General features: G+C 48.1%; 1 protein-coding gene across 1 annotated transcript in view; it reads left to right on the top strand.

Annotated features, from left to right (window-relative positions):
* The window catches only part of WSCD2 (WSC domain containing 2), a 98445-nt gene that overhangs the window by 55609 nt on the left and 23997 nt on the right, over positions 1-18839 (top strand). The window contains exons 3-4 of the mRNA XM_060029413.1: positions 8651-8765; positions 11857-12041. Coding sequence (XP_059885396.1) covers positions 8651-8765; positions 11857-12041 — 300 coding nt within the window. The remainder of the gene's footprint in view (positions 1-8650; positions 8766-11856; positions 12042-18839) is intronic.

Genomic DNA, 18839 nt, shown 5'->3' with positions numbered 1-18839 from the left:
TCCGGAGAGTTCAATGAGACATGGTTATGGAAACACTTAGCACACTGCCTGCACACAGTAAATCCTTAGGGATGATCAGGAAATTCTTGTAATCTACCTGGGTAAGGGACCCCATCTTGTAGGCACAGTTGAGGTGTGAGGTGCTACACTGATGGAGAAATCATGATGTGGGTTCCCTCTCTACCTTCTCCAATCAGTAAGCTTCGTCTCACCCCAGCCACACCAAACTCCTGCTACTTTGCAAACCCCAAAGTTTGCCACAAGCCTGCACCTTAGGATATGCTCCCATCATACTTAGGATAAATTCCAGAGTCCCCACCATGGCCCACCAATCCAGCCTCATGTTATAACATTTCCTACCCCTCCTCACCACACACTCCTCTCCGTTGTCCTTCTTGCTGGTCATTGAACACACCAAGTCTTATCCTACCTCGGAATCTTTGTATAGATAGTCCTGTCCATCTGGGGTGTTCTTCCCCGTATCTTTGCATGGCTCCCTTCCTCCCTTCCTCCTGGACCTCAGTCAAACCTGGCCACCCTGTAGAGGTCTTCCTGGACTGTCCCAAAGTAGCACCACTTTGTGCCTGGTCAGGACCAGGTGCCCCAGCTCTATTTTTGTCACAGTACTTACCGCTATCTGAAAGTATCTCGTTTTTACTTGTTTATAGTCTGTCTTTCTTGTTTATAGTCTGTCTCTACTACTAGACCGTCAGCTCCAAGAAGGCAGGGATAGTGCCTGTCCTGTCACCTCATTCTATCAGCACCTGGGACAGCACCAGGAACAAAGATGGCGCTCAATACCTACTGGTTGAATGAATGAGTGATTGGATGGACAAATGAATGAATGGCCAGCCCTCTGCCTGGAGTGTCTCCACAGGCTTGGCTCTACTCTTCCTCCAGATCTCAGCTTAGCTCACCTCCAGAAAATTGTCCCTGACCCCACCTCCAGGCTTGATCGAAGGTTCCTCTTCTCTACTCCCTGTCATGGCCCTTATGTAAATGGTAATTGCCTGTGTTTATCAAGGTCCTTTGGTAGAATATGATTCCCTAGTGGCACAGTTGATCTATCCAACGACAATAACAACATCCCCCCATTTGTTATGAGAATGAAATCCCACTGCCACTATCACGAGTAATTATTACCATTTCTTGAGCACCTGCTTCATGCCAGTCACTGTCCCACTTGCTTTTCATATGTTATTTGCATGGAATGATATATGTAAAATGCTTATTACACCTCCTGGTTTATAATAATAGGTCACTTAATAGTTTCTGCTGTTAGTAGTAGAAATAATAGCTAAACATCTGTTGAATGGTCATTATTGGCTAGACCATGCTATAAGTGCTTCATTGCCTTATGTAATTATCACAACAACTCAAAAAGTTAGAGACTATTATCCTATTTTACAAATGGGAAAATTTTAAACTCAGGGAGAGGTCACTTACCCCAGGTTACACAGATAGTGAGTGGAAGAACTGAGGTTTGAAACAAGGTCCATTTAACTCCAAAGCCTGTGAGCCTTCTTCTCTACCACACTATCCCCGCTGCCTCTGGAAATCTTATGTATTTTATAAAATATAAAGAGAGAAGGAAGAGAAAATAAGAAAGAAGCCTGGACCCCAGAGCTCTCCTCAGGCAGCTTTAGAATCAGGTGGTCTTAGTAAGAAAACACAAATTCAGACTGTCCTTGATTAACTTATTCCAAGTTCAGCAAGGAAATACAACATATTAGATTAACGCTAATAAAAACGAGACACTTCTTTGACCTGATGCTACACCCATTTGGCTTTTCTCTGAAGCTGGCAAGGGCTCTGCTTGATGCAGTGATGCAAGACTTAAGCTGTAAAGGATTCGGAGCCCATCACGGCGTAGTTGGTGAGGGTGGAGCTGCTCCCAGGCTGGGCTGGGGCTGGGCAGGAAGTCTGACTTCCTGGGTGGAGCTGGCACCTACAATGTGCCAGTCACCTTGCTAGGCTTGCGAAATCCTGAGCAGCCAAATCTGAGCAGCCAAATGAGGGTTCAAATCCCAGTTCTGCAGCTTGCTGGCTGTGCACCTTTGGGCAGGTCACTTCACCTCTCTGAGCCTCAGTTTCCTTTGGGAGATAAAAAGTACTTAACATCAGATGACTGATGTGATGATTATATAAGATAAATCGATAGCATGCTCTCTGAATGCCAGGCACTGTTCTAAACCCTTTGCATCTATTACTTCATGTAATCTTCGTAGCAACTCAGTTAAGTAGACACTGTTATTAACTCCCCCATACAGGGAAGAAACTAAGGCACAGAGAGGCTAAGTAACCTGCCCAAGGTTATCCAGCTGGAGGAGTGGGTAAACCAATATTTGAACCCAGGTGGTTTGAATCTTACACCTGAACCTTAAGCACTACATCATCTCCCTTCTCAGCACACAAGTACTCAGCACAGAGTGTGGCACACAGTAAGCAGTTAGTATGTGCTGGTTATTATTATTAATATTGTAATTCTGTAGGACAAAACAGAGATGATTTGACTTACCTTAGGTGACCCAGTTGTTGGGACCAGAGCCAGGAGCCAAATCCAGTTTGATTTCAAAGTCTGTGCTGTTTCTGTTCCCCCCAGATTACAGAAAGGGTGGGCTGGGTGTAAAGAAGGACACGGGGATATTTAGTCAGCATTTTTGGAAGGGGCAGCAGGGGACCCACTCCCCATCTCCTCCAGCTGAAGATGCAATCTCTGCAGATTACGGAGGGTCTGCTCTGTGTCGGAGACTGTGTGCTCATACTCAGCCTCACATCAGGTAGGAAGTATTAAACTCTTTTCATACATTAAGAAACAGAGGCTCAGAGAGAGTAAATGACTTGCCCCCCATGTCACACAGCTGCTAAGAGGCAGAGCAGACTCCAACCCAATTCTGTCTGAATCCAAAGCTCTTATTCTTAACCACTGAGCTATAGAATCCCCAACTGCAATCATTCATTCATTCATTCATTCATTCCATATTTACTGCACGTCTGTATGCCCCACCCTGTGCTGGGAGGTGGAGACACAAGAATGATTCAAGCAGTGTTTTTTTTTTCCTCTGAGGAGTATTCACACCCTCCTGGGGGAAGACAGGCAAGTAAAAGATAAATTATGTTTTCAAAAATAACTTTTTTCTTGATTATCAAAGAAGAAAAATTAGAATACATAGCAAAAAAGAGATGAAAATAAAAATAGCCCAGAGTCCCACCATCCAGCAACAGTCCCAGTCAACACTGTTGGTGTATCACCTTTACCTTCCTGTCTTTTTCCTCTATGTGTGTATTTCTAAAGAATAGAATGGTGTATATATAGCATCATATCCTGCTTTCCCCTACGATAGCACTTTTTCATTTTATTAAAAATTCTTCCCCAATGGGCCTAAATTATTTCTAATTTGACAAAATAATGGACAATACTTGGAAAATTGTTTCAGAAAAGTGTTAAGGTGGGGTAAGCCAGGGGACTCTGGGATCCCAAAGGAGGGATCCTGTTCGGTCATGGGGCTGTATCATGGCTGCCTTCCTGGGGGAGGTGATAGTTGAGCTGAGCCTGCAAGATCCATGGGCCTTGACCAAAGTGAAAGATGCATCCCTTCTACCCCAGGGAAGCCTAGATATGAGCAGGAAATTCCATTCTCTCTGCAAGGAAACCCAGACAGCACTGGAGTGATCCTCTTGAAGGACAACTTTCCAAGATGGCGGAGAATCCTCAGCAGGAATATACAGTTTCTCTTCTCCATGAAGAGATCAATCTTACAATCAATCTTAAAATTACCCTTGTATTAGAGTCTGAGGGCTGCTGTAGCAAAATACCATGAACTGGGTGTCTTGAACAATGGAAACGTATTACCTTGAAGTTCTGGAGACCAGAAGTCCAGAATCAAGATGGGCTCTCAAAGGCTCTAAGAGGAAATCTGTCCCAAGCCTTTCTCCCAGCTTCTAGCATCAGCAGGCGCCCTTGGCATTCCTTGCAGCTGTATAACGCCAGTCATTACCTCTGTTTTCCCATGGCCTTCTCCTTGTTTCTCTGGGTCTTCAGAGAGCCACTTTCTTACAGGGACACCATTCACATTGGATTGGGACCCACCTGCTCCAGTATCACCTCATAGGTAATTACATCACCAATGACCTTATTTCCAAATAAGGTCACATTCTGAGGTACTGGGCTTAGGACTTCAACCTATCTTTTTTTTTTTTTTTTGATGAGGGGCACAATTCAACCCATAACTATTCCCACTTTTCAGGCAGGAGCTTGAGTAATTCTGCAAGGCTACTGCAGTGTCAGGATTAGAACCCCGATCTGGTGGACTCCAAAACTCTTCTTGTAGGACACTGTAGTGCCTCCTGTCTGTGAATCTACTCACAGACGGTAAATAAGAGGAATACAAATTAGCATACGTGTAGCTATCTTTTTAACGAATTACTTTCATTGAAGAAAGCAAAATTTCTTGAAAAGGAAGATTAATTGAAGCAAAAGAAAAAAAAAAGGAAAGGAAAGGGGAAGAAACACAGTCAGGAGAGCTCCTTTCCAGATGCCTGTGCTCTCCTGGGCTCACCCCTCACTGGTTTCTGTGCTTGAGATAAATAGGCGGACTGGGACAGGACTTGGCCATTTCAGCAATATTTAGATGGCTGCAGAGATAAACTGACAGATTATGTGAACTCGGCCATTAATTCACCCTCGAGTGACCTGTGATTTTTGTCCCTGTGCTACATATTCGATCTCCACCTCATCTCCGGGAGATTCTGCCACCACAGCAGAACTTGAGGCGGGCCTTTGGAAAATGGTGGAAGTGGGTTGGACAGTACCCTTGCTGATGAGCTCATTGCTAGCAGGGTGATAGAACTCCAGGGACAGGGTCACCGGTTACGTTGGCCACAGCCTGCACTGAAGGGTCAGTGGGGAAAGAGTCACCAGCACTTGCCCAGGACAAGGAGGAAACAGATTCAATATCCATTTCCTGACCCAAAGAGCTCAGCCCGTCCATCAGGTCACAGTATGTAACACGCCCATTCTTTTCCAGAGCATCAGTGAAGGTACCATGTATCTCTTTTTTCCTCCTGTTGACAGATGAGGAAATGGAATGTCATCTGTTCACCCAACAAGTCTTTGAGCACCTGTTATGTAGGACATCTCAGTCTGATGCCTGGCCTGTGGGAGGGTTAGGGAAGGGGTGGTATAACATTTAAAAGCCCAGGCTTAGGGGCAGTTGGACCTATGGTCAAATCTCAACTCTTCTCCCAAAAGACCTTCCCTCTCCCATCATCCCTCCAGGAAGGCCTCTCTTGGAGGATGGAGAAGCCCTTCTCCCAAGCTGAGACTGAATGTGGTACATGGGAAAAAGCAGCCTAGACATGGTGTAGTCTAGACTCTCCAAGCTGGGTGGACTTAAGCAACTTAGCTTGACAATCAGCATATTAGTCAGTGCACCTTTGGTGGCAAGGGACAAAAACCCATCTTGAATCAGCTTAAGCTAAAGAAGAAAATGTATTGTGTCTTGTCTCCAAACTACCAAAGGGGCTAGATTTTCAAATGAGTGATTTGTGCCCTTCTCTTCCTAACTCTCATCTCTGCTCACCTCTGACTTAGTTTGGTTCTTCTCCTGTACAGACTGACTTTGATGCCAGGGATTGTGGCTGTTGGTAGCTCTGGGCTTAGAGAATGCCAGTGTCATAACCCAAGGGAAACAGATTTCTTTCTCCCAGCTTTAATCTATAAAAATCCAAAGAATGGGTCATGTGCCCTTCCCTGTAGCCATCAATCACTGGCTGGTGGCAGGTGCAACATGATTGGCTCTTTCAAGTTCAGTGTCTCCTCATGGTCGGGGCAGCTAAGATCTGTTAACAGAAAAATAGGAAGAGGGGGTGCTTTGAAGGTACAAACAGTACCATTACAGTCTTCCCCTTAACCCCGCAGAGGACCTGTGTGTACATACACTCGCACTCCTATTAATTTGATTATAAAAATCTCATCTAACACAATCCACTATCCCATATATGGCCAAATGCACCTACCCTCACCCTAAGGTGAGACCACCCATGGTCATAGTACACCCAACTCCAAGCCTGGCATTTCTGGGTCACGAGTGTTACTCTCCATCAGAACTCAGTGTGGCCTCCTGTTATCCTGAAGTCTGTGGGCCAAATGGAAGTGAAGCCCCCCCCCCCCCAAATGTAAAATGGACGGAGGACAGATCTGGGCTTAAATTTTAAGTGAGACACTTCCAAGCTGTAGTAACATAGGCAGACAACACAGTTTCGAATTCTACGTAAAAACGAGTAACATGGAATAACATGAGTGGTTACCAGTCAGAACATATACCATATGCCAAAAGAAAGGTTTGCATCTAAGACAGAGAGATGTAATAGTCATTAGGATCAGCCTCTTCATCTATAAAATGGGTTAATAAGAAAGGTGTGAGGACTGAATTTTTTTAAATAAGGCATGGCACTTAGTAAAGTAGATAGCACATAGTAGACACTCAATACATATTCTCTCCTCTCTCTCTCTCTCTCTCTCTCTCTCTCTCTCTCTCGCTCTCTCTTGCTCGCTCGCTCTCTCTCTCTCTCTCTCTCTCTCTCACACACACACACACACACACACACACACACACACACACACAGTTTTTGATCTGATGACAGTGACCTCATGCTGACAAAGTAAAACAACCACTTCCCCCCTTCCCCTCTCCCTCCCTCTCCTTCCTCCTTTTTTTTCTCCTCCTGCCCATCCTTGGACACTCTGTCCTCTAGTGACCTATTGAGCTGAAGTTGGTGTGAAGCTGTCACCACCATGGCCCATGGAAGTTCTCGCTCCCAGCCCAGATGTAAGCAAGCATCCGTGCCCCAGGGCCGTGGTTCCTTCTGTGACACAGGAGGGACATACATTGTTGAACAAGCAGTGACAAGATGTAGGCTTTTCCAGAGCTGTCACCATCTGATGCGCCCGCTCCAGGGAGGCAATGTTTCTTTTAAAGATGGACGGACAGTTCTTAGTTGACCAAATCACCTCTGTCTTATGAAAGAAATTCAAGGTGATCAGGGATGAGACGCATCTCCAGCGAGGCTAACAAATTCTGCACTTACCAGGGTGGTGTTGAGGGAAACAATTGCTCCATAATGAGCCTGTATCCTCTGCTAGACCCTGCTCTCCACCATGAGTGAGGGGGACAAGAAGCCCACAGTTTAAATAGATAGCAGCCCACCCATGAACCAGATCAAGTGGCATGTAGTATTTCCCTCAGTTGTTCCCTATGAGGGCCATTTAATTCCAAGGGCTGGCTGGGTCCTCGGTCTAACCTTCAGTTATTTCCAAGTGCAAGGGTGGAAAGAGCACTGGTTTGGGGTCCCATAGATCTAGATTTAAGTCTTTGTTCTACCATCAATTAGTTTCAGGTCTCAGACAGCTCACTTCACCTTTCTGGGCCTCTGTTCAATCATCTAAGAAAACAGTTTAAGCATGCCAAGGGTCATTGCACCTGGGTCGTTGCAAAGATCCTCGGATTCAAAGAGAAACAAGCGGTAGTTCAGAACATGGGCTCTGCAGCCAGATTGCTTGGGTCCAAACCTAACTCCACAGGTATAAGCTGTGTTTCCTTGGGCAGGTGACTTAGCCTCTCTGGGCCTCAGTTTCCTCTTCTACATTGAGTGGGAATATTAATACTTACCTCATAGGGGTCATTCTAAGAATTCGCTGAGACAATATGTGTAAAGCAGTTAGCAAAGTGCATGTCCAAATTAATGATTATAAGAACATATGGGAAAAGACTTTATAAACTGTAAAGTACCATCTTTGTGTAATATTTACCAGGAAGTACAGGAACACGTGTACTACTTTAAGAAAACTAAGTGAATGGTTTGTACTTGGATAGTTGTTTTACATTATTTAAAATTTTCCTTTTGGATGAAAGCATTCACCTTGGCCCACAAGGTGGGCAAACTGTAAAGTACTTATACAGCACTGTGAATGGCTGGTTTTTTATTCCACTCACCTTCACTTTGTGCCTGTTATATTCAAGACACTGTGGTAGAGACGTTTATACAAATAAGTCCATGTTAACCTCATTGGGCTGATATTTTCATCCCCACAATGAAGAAAACTAGGCCTCAGGGAGGTAACTGGCCTAAATGCACTAGGTCAGCACGAGAATGTTACCAAAGTGATACGACAACCTAGATCTTGAGATATCCCAGGCCAGTGTTCCTTCCAAGGGAAAATAACACCTTAAGCCATCTTGCAGAAATGATAACAGGCTGTCAACTTATCAGGCTCTTCAGAGCTGTCCTAATACAGGTCTCATCTGCTTGGTGCTTAGGGAATGAGGTTGGCTTGGGTTACTGGGTGCCCAGTTGTCACCAGTAGAGCCCAGGGGCATGAGCTTAACCCTGGCCTTGGAAAGGTCCCTCCCTCCTCTCTGTTGACCTCCAGGGCCCACAGCCTCACCCATGGGACACCACTGCCCTTATAGATCATGTTCTGCCAATGCACATGAGTTTCAGTCTCTCTTGTTTCTACTTTACTGCTCAGAGGAAGGAATTGGTACCAAAAGGTCAACAAGGCCACATAGCCAGAGGCACACTGGTTACTCCTGAAACCCTTTCAGCTTTGTCCCCCCTGCCAAATCTGACTTTTCTCATCTCCCCAAAGCTAAGTACATCGGCTGCTACCTGGATGACACCCAGAGCCGGGCCCTTCGAGGCGTGTCCTTTTTCGACTACAAAAAGATGACCGTCTTCCGTTGCCAGGACAACTGTGCAGAACGGTAGGGCCCCACCAGTGTCCCAGGCATTCAGATCCCTTCCTTCTCAGATTCCTACCTGTGGTGGTCTTTCTTTTTCCATGGGAGGGCAAGATGGAGGATGAACATGTGGACAAGGAAAGGGTGATGTGTGTGTGTGTGTGTGTGTTTGTGTGTGTGTGTGTGTGTGCGCGCGTGCGTGTGCATATGCATACGTGCATGCAACTGAGCAGGGAGTTGGTCTGTGGGAATTTGTGAGACTGCCTAGGAGTGAGTTTGCAGTGTACAGTATGCAGGGTCGTATGTTTGTAAGCTTAATGCCAGTACCTAACTGTCTTTAAATAACAGTAGCTGTGAGTGCAGGAGTCTCCGTGGATATGTTTGCAAGGGTCCCGAATTGTGGGGAAAGCACAAGTGGGTGTTTACACGCAGGCAAGTGTGAGTCTGTGAGCGTGAGGCTTGTGTGATGCCCGTGGGAAGGGTGAGGTGGGAGCCCGGGATCAGGGCTATTTAATGGTTTACCAGCCAAGAAACTGTTTCTCTACCAGAGAGAAACACTCACCTGTCCAGACAGTGTTTTCCAATCTAAGAATAAAATGATGTTCTTGATTAGAACATGCACTGCGGGGAGGGCGCTCACTTTCCAAGAGTGGATGAGGCCCCAGAGGACTGGCGAGTTGGGACCCTCAGTCCAGGCCTGGGAACCAGCACTGCTGCCCTAGAGGCACTGTGGAGTGAGCTGACCTTCTCCTCCCCTGTGCCCTGGGTCCCCTGATGTGTGATGGCTTGTGAGAGGCCTCTAACATGATCATCTTCAGGCTCTAGCCTGATCACAAGCTCTGAAGGAGCTCCACTGCATGGCTGGAGTGGAAATGGGCAAGTGGGTGGCCAAGGGACTCTTCCCTCAGTTCCTGACTAGAACACACTGTCCCCTTTATAATCAGCTTCCATAAGAGTTCACCATTGAAATCCTGAGCCCAGGACCATCTCCAGCTTGGGAAAGACTCCAAGCTCTTGAGGATGTTGATTCTTTAATTTATTTATTGAACAGTGGGGAGACAGAAGTGAATTTCAGAGTCCATGCCCTCAGAGAGGTCTTGTGGGGTCTTGCAAAGCAAATATTTGAGTGCCTGGAAGAGAGGAAGTGTAAGCTATTGGCATTCTGTGGCCCAAACCCCGTTCTTGCTTCTGCCTCCCCAACTAGCTGGGGAGCCCCTTGGGGGCAGGGCTGCAGCTGGCTCATCTCTGCATCCACCTGGTAACCCATGTGGGCAGCGCTGAACCAGAGTGAATTACGCGAGTTGATCTGACTCGTCTTCTGAAGCTCCACCTTGGCTGTCACCTCCTTTGAGAAGTCTCTCCTGACATCCCAGGCAGGTTGGGGGCCTCTTCTGCATTTCCACAAGCTGAGACTTACCCCGTCTCAACCCTCATCTCACTATGCCGGCGTTTTCTGGTTAAGCGCTTGTCACTCCATCTGGGCTGTGACGCACACGTCAGCATCACCTGGAATCTCTCAGGATTGCCGGGCCCCACCCGCAGCTTTTGATTTGGTGGGTTTGAGGTAGGGCCCAAGAATCTGCATTTTTAACAAGTTCCCAGGTGACACTGGATGCTGTTGGTCCTGGAACTATGGTTGGAGCACCACTGCTCTGATTTTCACACCCAGCTGGGAAATTTTAGAAACTCCTGCTGTCCACTGTTCCTTCTATCAGTGGGTCCATTTATATGAGACGGGCCCCAAGGGCACCTGAGAACCAAGGCTTGAGAGAGACAGCGACAGACAGGTGGAAGAAGGAGGCTGGCCCAGCTCCAAGATGCCCAGATAGTTTAAGCTGCTCTTCCTGCGTCTGCCCAGGTGACCGTGTGATCACACGCTACCCGAGTAGTAGGGGTGTTTGGAGACATGAGTCTGGGTGGGTCTGTCCCTCCAGCCCAGCCCCTGGAAGTCCCGAGTGATGGCGTGAGCTGACACCTCCCGTAGATCCAGCCTTGCATGACCAGTATTTTGCAGGCTGCTCCCCCAAGGAGCTTTCACGATTCTGGAAAGTGCCCCAGAGGCCACAGTGGGCAAGAGGACTGCGCAGGGGTCGTCCTACTCCCCTCTCCCCCACCACTTCATACCTACCCTGCGAGGCAGAGCAAGCGCTTCCCTTTTCATCTGTTTACAGAACAGGTCCTCACTAAAAGTCCTTTTTAGGAAATGATTCCAGAGCTATGAAAAAAAATTGACAATCTTGCAGTGCCTGGATATTTTTTTTGTTGTTTTAAGGAAAGGAATTTTTTACTTGGCCGGATACGTGACCTTGGTTTTGCCACCTTCCAAAGACATACGAGAGTCCCTGCCCCCTCCCCTGGGTCCAGCTCCTCTCAGGGGACATAGAGGCATCATTCCTGGGGGATGTTTCCTGGAATAAAGAGGCTGGACTTTGCAGATAGGATTGGCTTGTGGCTCTAGACAGGGAAGAGCAAGAGAGTGAGTGGGGCAGAGGGACCACAGGACCAGAGGGGTGTGTGTGTCAAGTGTCCTGTGTGTTGAAGGTATATGTAGATGGGTGTGAATATGACGTTGTGTGTCTGTGTGGGTAAGTGTATGGGGGTGTGAGACATGAGGCAGGAATGGAAGCAGGTGGTCCCTGGGGTCTTGTCCCCTTCCAGAGTCTCCCTGTCCCCCAGGGACCTCTTTGTATTCCTTCTTGGCTTCCTGCCCATCCCACCTCCAAGACTTTCTAACCCCTTAGCCTCCCTGACCCTCTCAGGGTCTCCTTATTCTCAGTCCCGATCCCCCTGTCCCTTGGAGTATCCCTGTACCTCAGATCTCCTTGGGTCTCCCTGACGCCCAAAGTCTTCCTTGTTTCCCCTCTTCCAGGGAGATAGGGAGACCCCCACCCCAGTCTCCTTACTCCTCTGGGATCTCCCTGTCTCCTGGAAGCCTCTGTCTCCTGTCCCGTGAGGTCTCCCCTGTCCCCCTTCCATCGTCTGTCTCTCCATTTCCCCTGGGACCTCCTGGTCCCCAGAGCCCTCCCGTCCCCCAGGCCTCCTCACTAGGTGAGTCACCCTGTCCCTGGGGTCTCCATGGTGGCAGTTACCCTGGCCTGACAGCAGCCTCCCCCAGGGGTTACCTGTATGCTGGGCTGGAGTTCGGCGCCGAGTGCTACTGTGGCCACAAGATCCAGGCGACAAACGTGAGCGAGGCGGAGTGTGACATGGACTGCAAGGGCGAGCGGGGCAGCGTGTGCGGTGGCGCCAACCGCCTCTCCGTCTACCGGCTGCAGCTGGCCCAGGAGTCAGCCCGCAGGTGTACGTGAGTCGGCCCCTCCCCTCTCTGCCCTCGCCCACCTGAGCGCCCACCTGTACCTTCCACGGCTCCCCCCGCTCCTAAGCCCTCGGCTGCCCTCCAAGGCTGCCACCATCCTGCCCCAGCCTCACCTCCAGCCACGCCCCTCTTCCTCCTTAACAAACAGCTAGAGCCTGAGCTGGCCTGTCCTTCCTCATTTTCTGAAAGCAGCTTGTGTCTAACGATGGTGACAATGACGACAGCAAACACTTCATCGTTTTCCAAGTGCCTCCTATGGGAGAGCACATCTAATCCTCGTGATGACCCTTGAAATCGCACTGTTATCCACCCACTCCCATTTTACAGATGAAGAGACTGAGGCTCGATGTCACACAAACAGCAGAGGATTGAAACCAACTCCAGAGCTTGTGTCTTTAATGCTCCTGTAGAGAGAATTTATCCCTCGCCTGCCAGTGCTTCAGTCTTGTTGGAAAAACTCTCCAGTTTCCAAACTGAGGGAGGGAAGGGGATGAATAGCCGAGGACAAGAGCCACCCCTTCTTCTGCGGATATTGTCCCGTTGTCCCCTCTCTGGGTGTTTAATAGCAGTTAATGTCTATTTATCAAGCATCTGCCGTGTGCCAGGCACGTGCTGAGCCCACTGCAAGCCTGATTTTGTTTCCCTTCCCTACAGACTTTTCAGGCAGTTACCATGGTTAAGTATCTCCATTTTACAGTGAGGAAACTGAGGCTTGATGAATTTAAGTAAGCCTGCCCAAGGTCACAGTCTTGTGACCTCAAAGGTGACCTTCAGACCTATACGAAGAGCTAATGGCCTTGACGAAAGACAGAGGGCTGAGGTTTGTCCTGGTTACTCTTCTGATGCGGGCCTGAGGTAGGAATAGGAATCCAGAACTAAGAATCCCAAATCTGAATGCTCCAATGAACCCTAGGGAGATCTTGTTAAAATGCAGATTCTGATTCAGCCGGTGAGATTCTGCATTTCTAAGGAGTTCCCAGGTGATGCTAGGTTGCTGGTCCATGGACCACACTTTGAATAATAAGGCCTTAGACCTCCATGGAACTGACAAGTTCCGCCCAGAATGTCAGCCTGCCCACCCAGGTGGATTTGGCAGAACCTTAATGCCTGTCTGCATGCCGCCTTTTCCGTATGAATGTCATTGTTTATAAGAATTCATTGCTGGTGTGCTTGACACTGTGTTTGTTTTCCAAACCCCGTGTTTCTGAAGCCCTGTTCAAGCTTTGCTTTACAACGGGGTCCCGCGTGCCACCAGTTTACAAAGTGGCTGATTTCTAGAAACAGAGGCACCCTCTGCCCCCGCATCGTTGCCTCAGTTCCTCCAGCTCTGCAGGTCTGGCTGGCAGAGGGCGGGGAGGGTGTGTGAAATCCAGGCTGGATGGTGTCCATACAGCAAGTCTCTGGTTTGGCCATTAGTGTAATGAGGTTTTAATTTGATAGCAGATTTATCATCCCCAATACTGATTTCTTTATGCCAATGTTTACATTATTTTGATGGTGACGTTGACCATATGAAGAGATGGCCTTAAAGTTGTGTGTATTTAGAGGGAAAGCTGATGCCACTAGAACATTCTAGTGGATGATGCTGAGCTGGATAACAAGAATTGGGCTGTGTATGTCATCAGCCACTATCAGCTAGACCTCCTTTTGGTTAATGTTCACATTGGTTGAGTAATACGAACATTCTCCTGTCTTTCTCTCTCTCTCTCTCTCTCTCTCTCTCTCTCTCTCTCTCTCTCTCTCACACACACACACACACACACACACACACACACACACACACACACACACACACACACTATTGAGATCACCTGGTATAATAACACTCTCATGGACCAACAAAGATTTTTCAGTCATCAGGTGAAATATATAAACCTCGACACACCGAGACCACTAGATCCCGCTACAATTGGGTGTGTTTTGCCCCGGTAGCAGGGGGAGGGCTGTCTGGGTGGTGGCTGGTGAGAAACCCCTGAGGCTGATGGGAATGCTGCTGTGCCCCTCGGCTTGCCCACCTCTGCAGTGGTGTTTTGTTCCATCTGAGAAAGGAATCTTTGTATTTATGTCGAAGACGGGGACCCCATTCATTTCTACCGAGAGGGGAGTCCTGGATTCTGTAAGTCCAGCCCAGCTGTTCTGAATCGTCGCTGTACAAGGCTGGAAGCTTGGGCACCTTCAGCTGGAAACTCCAGAAGGAAAGCTAAGCCTTGCTAATCTCAAGGCTACTGTGGCTGAGATGAGAATGGAAGTGGCTTGGATAAGGAGACAGATGGTTTGTCAAATTGGGACTCCTGGTGGGCTCCCAGTTGGCAACATGGTATTTGGAGAGAGCGTGGGGACTGTTCATTAAACACGTGATTGCTCCCATGTGCATTAGGCATGGAGAGGACAATGGGGAATAAAGCACAGTCCCTGCCCTCAAGGAGACCACCGTCTAGTGGAGAGACAGACCCAAGACGAGTGGGATCTGTTCAAGCATGGCGGGTATATATAGGAGCCACGGGAGCAACATTTGAGCTGAATCTCATTCTAAGATTTCCAGGTGAAAGGGAGAGTCGTGTATTCAGCCATGAACAAAAGGATCCTCAAAGGTGATGTTCTGAATGACCTGTTGGAAGCACCTTCCTCACTGATGCTTCATTTTACGGCTTTAGAAACTGAGGCCCAGACAGCACAAGTGGCTAAATTGAACAGCCCTGCGGGAGGCTCCACAGAAGAGGGCTGACTGATTAAGGCCTTGAAAGATGTGTAAAAGAGGAGGATATCCAGACTCAAGGAATTGCCAGAGGGTGGGGGAGAAATCTAGGCAGAGGGAATAGAGTGTGCAAAAGCTGAGAGGTAATTTCTAGACATGACGGGCAGGCATGATCTTTCCAAGGCCACAGCGCTTCTTAGGGACTGAGCATAGGCTGGAACCCAGGTCTCTGACTCCTAGTTTGAGTGCTAACTCTATATAGTGCTGTAGACACCTTGACCTCTTGTATTGGATTTTGGACCCCATTGCCTCTCCTTTGGGAGTGTTCCTTGGATTTAACTTACCTCCTCTCTTCCTTGACTCCTGACCTCTCCTGCTGCCCTGCGTCCTGACTCTACACCATACAGAATATCCAGTGCCTTTGTTCTGACTCAGTGGCTTCCCATTCCTGAGATCTGATTTATACACAAATAAGTCAGAAAGGGAGGCCTTCCACTGGCACACGACACTAGCATGTATTACATTAGAGAGGGCAATGAGCAAACACTGCAGGAAACAGGTATGGTGGAAACCAGATTCCATTCGTAGAGTCATTAGTTTGTATTAACACCGTGTCCTAATTGTGTTTCCCTGAGCAGTGGCACAGAACTCTTCATGATTGTGAAGATCCAAAGGAGGCTTATTATCGCCCAAGCACCGCTCTGGTGGGGTGTCCACCTTGCGTGGGGAGCCAGCCTGCGTGTTTCCGAGGTGATGGAATGCTCCTACAGTAGTGAGAGCATTAGAAGGTTGGCAGAGCAAATGTCTGCAGGCACCCTGCTCTTCTTTCTTGCCACAGACACTCGGGCACACGGACTCTTTGCCCTTGTTAGAAAAGAACCGAGAAATGGACTTCCTTCTTGGTTGGCTTACATTTTTTCACAGCAGTTCGCTAAATGTGTCAGCAAGTGTAGCTTCTCCTCCCAGGGGCAGAGACCTGCTGGTGATTCGAGAGTATTATGGCTTTATAGGGTGTTGCAAGAGATTTCATTTGCCTGAAAGATTCTTGCAAGATTCGCATTGCAAGGTTCATTAGAATTACACAAAATATACAATATGTATGTGGGTCCTGTGGGTGGCTGTCCGTGGTGCTGACAATCCTTTAGTGCTGCCTAAAACCCCCATGACTGCAGACCAGCCTCTCCCAGGACCCGGCACTTTTCCCTCTTGTTTTTTCTTTTCTGTCTTGGTGAAAGTATTATGAAGCCATGTTGTCACCGAAACAGTAGATCTTGACTCGTGGGTCACACTGTACCTGGTGACTCTTGTGTACTGTTGCTAGTTCTGGCGATTTTTTGTCTTTGAAGGTTAGAAGGGAAACGTTGTGCAATGCTTGTAGTTTTTGTTCACTGATACTCCGTTTTAACCAGTTCTGCTGAGAGGAGCCTCAGATGACCATGGAAAGTCATATTGGATGGGTGGGCTATGTCTAGCTCCTTCTTTGCCGGGCCTGGAGGCCTCTCCTTTCCCTTGATATATGCCTGGGACCCCTGAATTTTATAATTCATATGGGTCTTCGTGTGTTCTGCTGTGTAGGGCCAAGGAGATGTTAGCTAGAAAATTTTTTCTCCTTCTGCATCATGATGGGGGAGAATTGGTTTGCTCTTCTCCGTGAACCGTAATCCAGGAAGGCTATGGGAGCAATGATTGTAGATTTTGAAATCAGGCAGACATTGTTTCTATCCCAACTCCTTCACTTACTTGCTGTGTTGATTTTGGTCAAGCCACTCATTCTGTCTGAGCCTCAAATGCCTCATCTGTAAAATGGGGACAATTCCAACCTTGAAAGATTGCTCTGACCACCAAGTGAGATAAAGTTGAGAAAGCACGTAGCACAGTGCCTGTTATGAAGTAGTGGTGATGCACCCTCCTTCCTGAAATGAAAATTCCTCAACTCACTCCGAGTAGCACCCAACTCAAGCTATTTGAATTTCCAACAGCTCACAGGAGCCGCTGGTGATGCCTAAAAATAGCTGGTTTGAATTCTCCTCGGACAGTTAGGCTCTTTGTGTAATTCAATCTCTCTCTGATTATAGGTAGCCATTAACAGCTCCCAGCTCACTGCCTTTCCTCCTCACCAGCATCTTTAATGCAGTAGAGCTCGGCCTAATTACCCGGGGGGTGATGGCCTCTTTCAAACCAAGGAGAACTCTTCCACGCCTGCCTTTAAGCTGATGCCTGGTGGGATTTACCTCATCTTTGTGAAGCCCCAGAACAAAGAGATGATGGACTTCAGAGATACTTGCAGCTGGTTCCAGGATGTTCTTCATCTGCCCCCAGTAAAGGGAGTTGATGAACAGTTGCTCTGCTCGCCTCTTGCTAGTAGAAACTCCAAGCTTCCGAGGTCATGCACCATCCCAGCTGGCCTGGCGATGAAGAGCTGACATTATCAGAATGTGGGGCATGGGCTTTTGTGATCCTCGGACCCCTACTGTGGCGCCTCAGAGGGTTTCTGGGAAATTCAGGTGGCTGGCATGGGGTCTCTGGAGCCCAACCATGTTGGAATTCGGCAGGCCTCCTGCAGAATAGCAGAGAGGTGGGAACCTAGGATGTGATGTCAAATAAGATCAGGGTCAAATCCCTACTCCGCTCCCCACTAGCTGTATGAGCTGGAAAAGTGACCAAATCTTGTTACATCTCGGGGTCTCCACCTGCAAAACAGGATAATAGCATCCTCTACCTCTTAAGTTGTTGTGAGGATTAATTGAGGTGTGATATGTGTAACATACTTAGCACTAAGGACATACAGTAAACAGCTGTTATTATTACCTTTGTTGCTACTCTTCAGCAAGGGTTGGTCGTTAGGAAGACACTACTCAGGGTTGCTGCTACTGTCCACGGACTCTGTACTGCACAACTCCAGGGAGCGCCCTTCTCACAGGCTACAGGCTGTGAAGAGCAGTGGCTCTGAACTCTGCAGGATTTCCCTTGTGAATTAAGAATGCTCAAAGATCCAAGATATTTTAAGTTGGGTTCTCCCAGAGACAAGGATGTGAGCTCTGGTTTACTTGAATCATGACCCCAGGATGCACCTCCAGGGGAGTGGAGATGTGAGAAAGGGAAGGGAAGGAGCCAATACTTGCCCTTTACAAAGCAGGTCACTGCTGAGGACAGCTGAGGCTTAATCCCACCAGGGAGCTGTGGGAGGTGGTGGAGAGCGTGCTTCAGAGATGTCCCATTGGAGGAGCAGGAAGCTGCAGTATTTATCCTCCAGCGTTCACCCATCATTGGCTGAGGGTGGCTCCCAGGGAGATTAACTCCCTGGCAAGTGCAGTCTGTCCCTCACATACCCTAGGTGTTTACAGTAGGTCACTGTCAGCCTGTACTGGGATGGTGAGTGCCAGGAGTGTATTAATGGGGCACTGATAGTGTCTCCTACCTGCAATCTAGCCACCCTTCACATATCATGAACGAGCAATGAAGAAGGAGCAGGAAGACACATTGACTGAATCCTGGTAGGTCTCAGGCACTGTGAATGTCACTGCATCGCCTTCTGTCCCACCTGTGCAGGGTAGAGATAATCATCCCCATATACAGATGAGGAAACCGAGGCTCAGTCCAAGGACACACAGCTAAGTAAGTTGCTGACCCAGGCCTGTCTGAATTCAAAACCAAGGCCCTTTCTGCTGGGCACGAGAGCTTTTTTGCAAACAGGAAGGCATCTACCTACTGCTGTGGAAGTCCAAAATTCTTTGTATCACAGGAAGAGTGTTAGGAAGGTCAGGGGACCCAGGCTGGCCACTTCTCTTTTGTTTTCAGACGTAAGAGAAAAGAAAACCTTTCACCACTGGTGTGGAGAACCGGTGACGCAACCCATTTTACAGATGGAGGAAATGAGGGTAGCAGGAGGATTCAACGTGTTGGCCACCGTGCATGTTCTCAGTGTTCCAATCACCAAGCCATAATGGAGAGCAACCTGCAGAGAGAGGTGGACTCCAACGTGTTCCCCAGATCCCTGGGAGTCCGACCTTCCCGTTAGACATCACAGAATTCTCTGTGAATCCATGTGGTTTCCCTCCAAAAGCAGAATGGGCAAGACTGTAGGAAG

Source organism: Delphinus delphis, chromosome 13 (genome assembly GCF_949987515.2).
Source record: "Delphinus delphis chromosome 13, mDelDel1.2, whole genome shotgun sequence".
NCBI lineage: Eukaryota > Metazoa > Chordata > Mammalia > Artiodactyla > Delphinidae > Delphinus > Delphinus delphis.
This window is presented reverse-complemented; position numbering and strand designations above follow the sequence as displayed.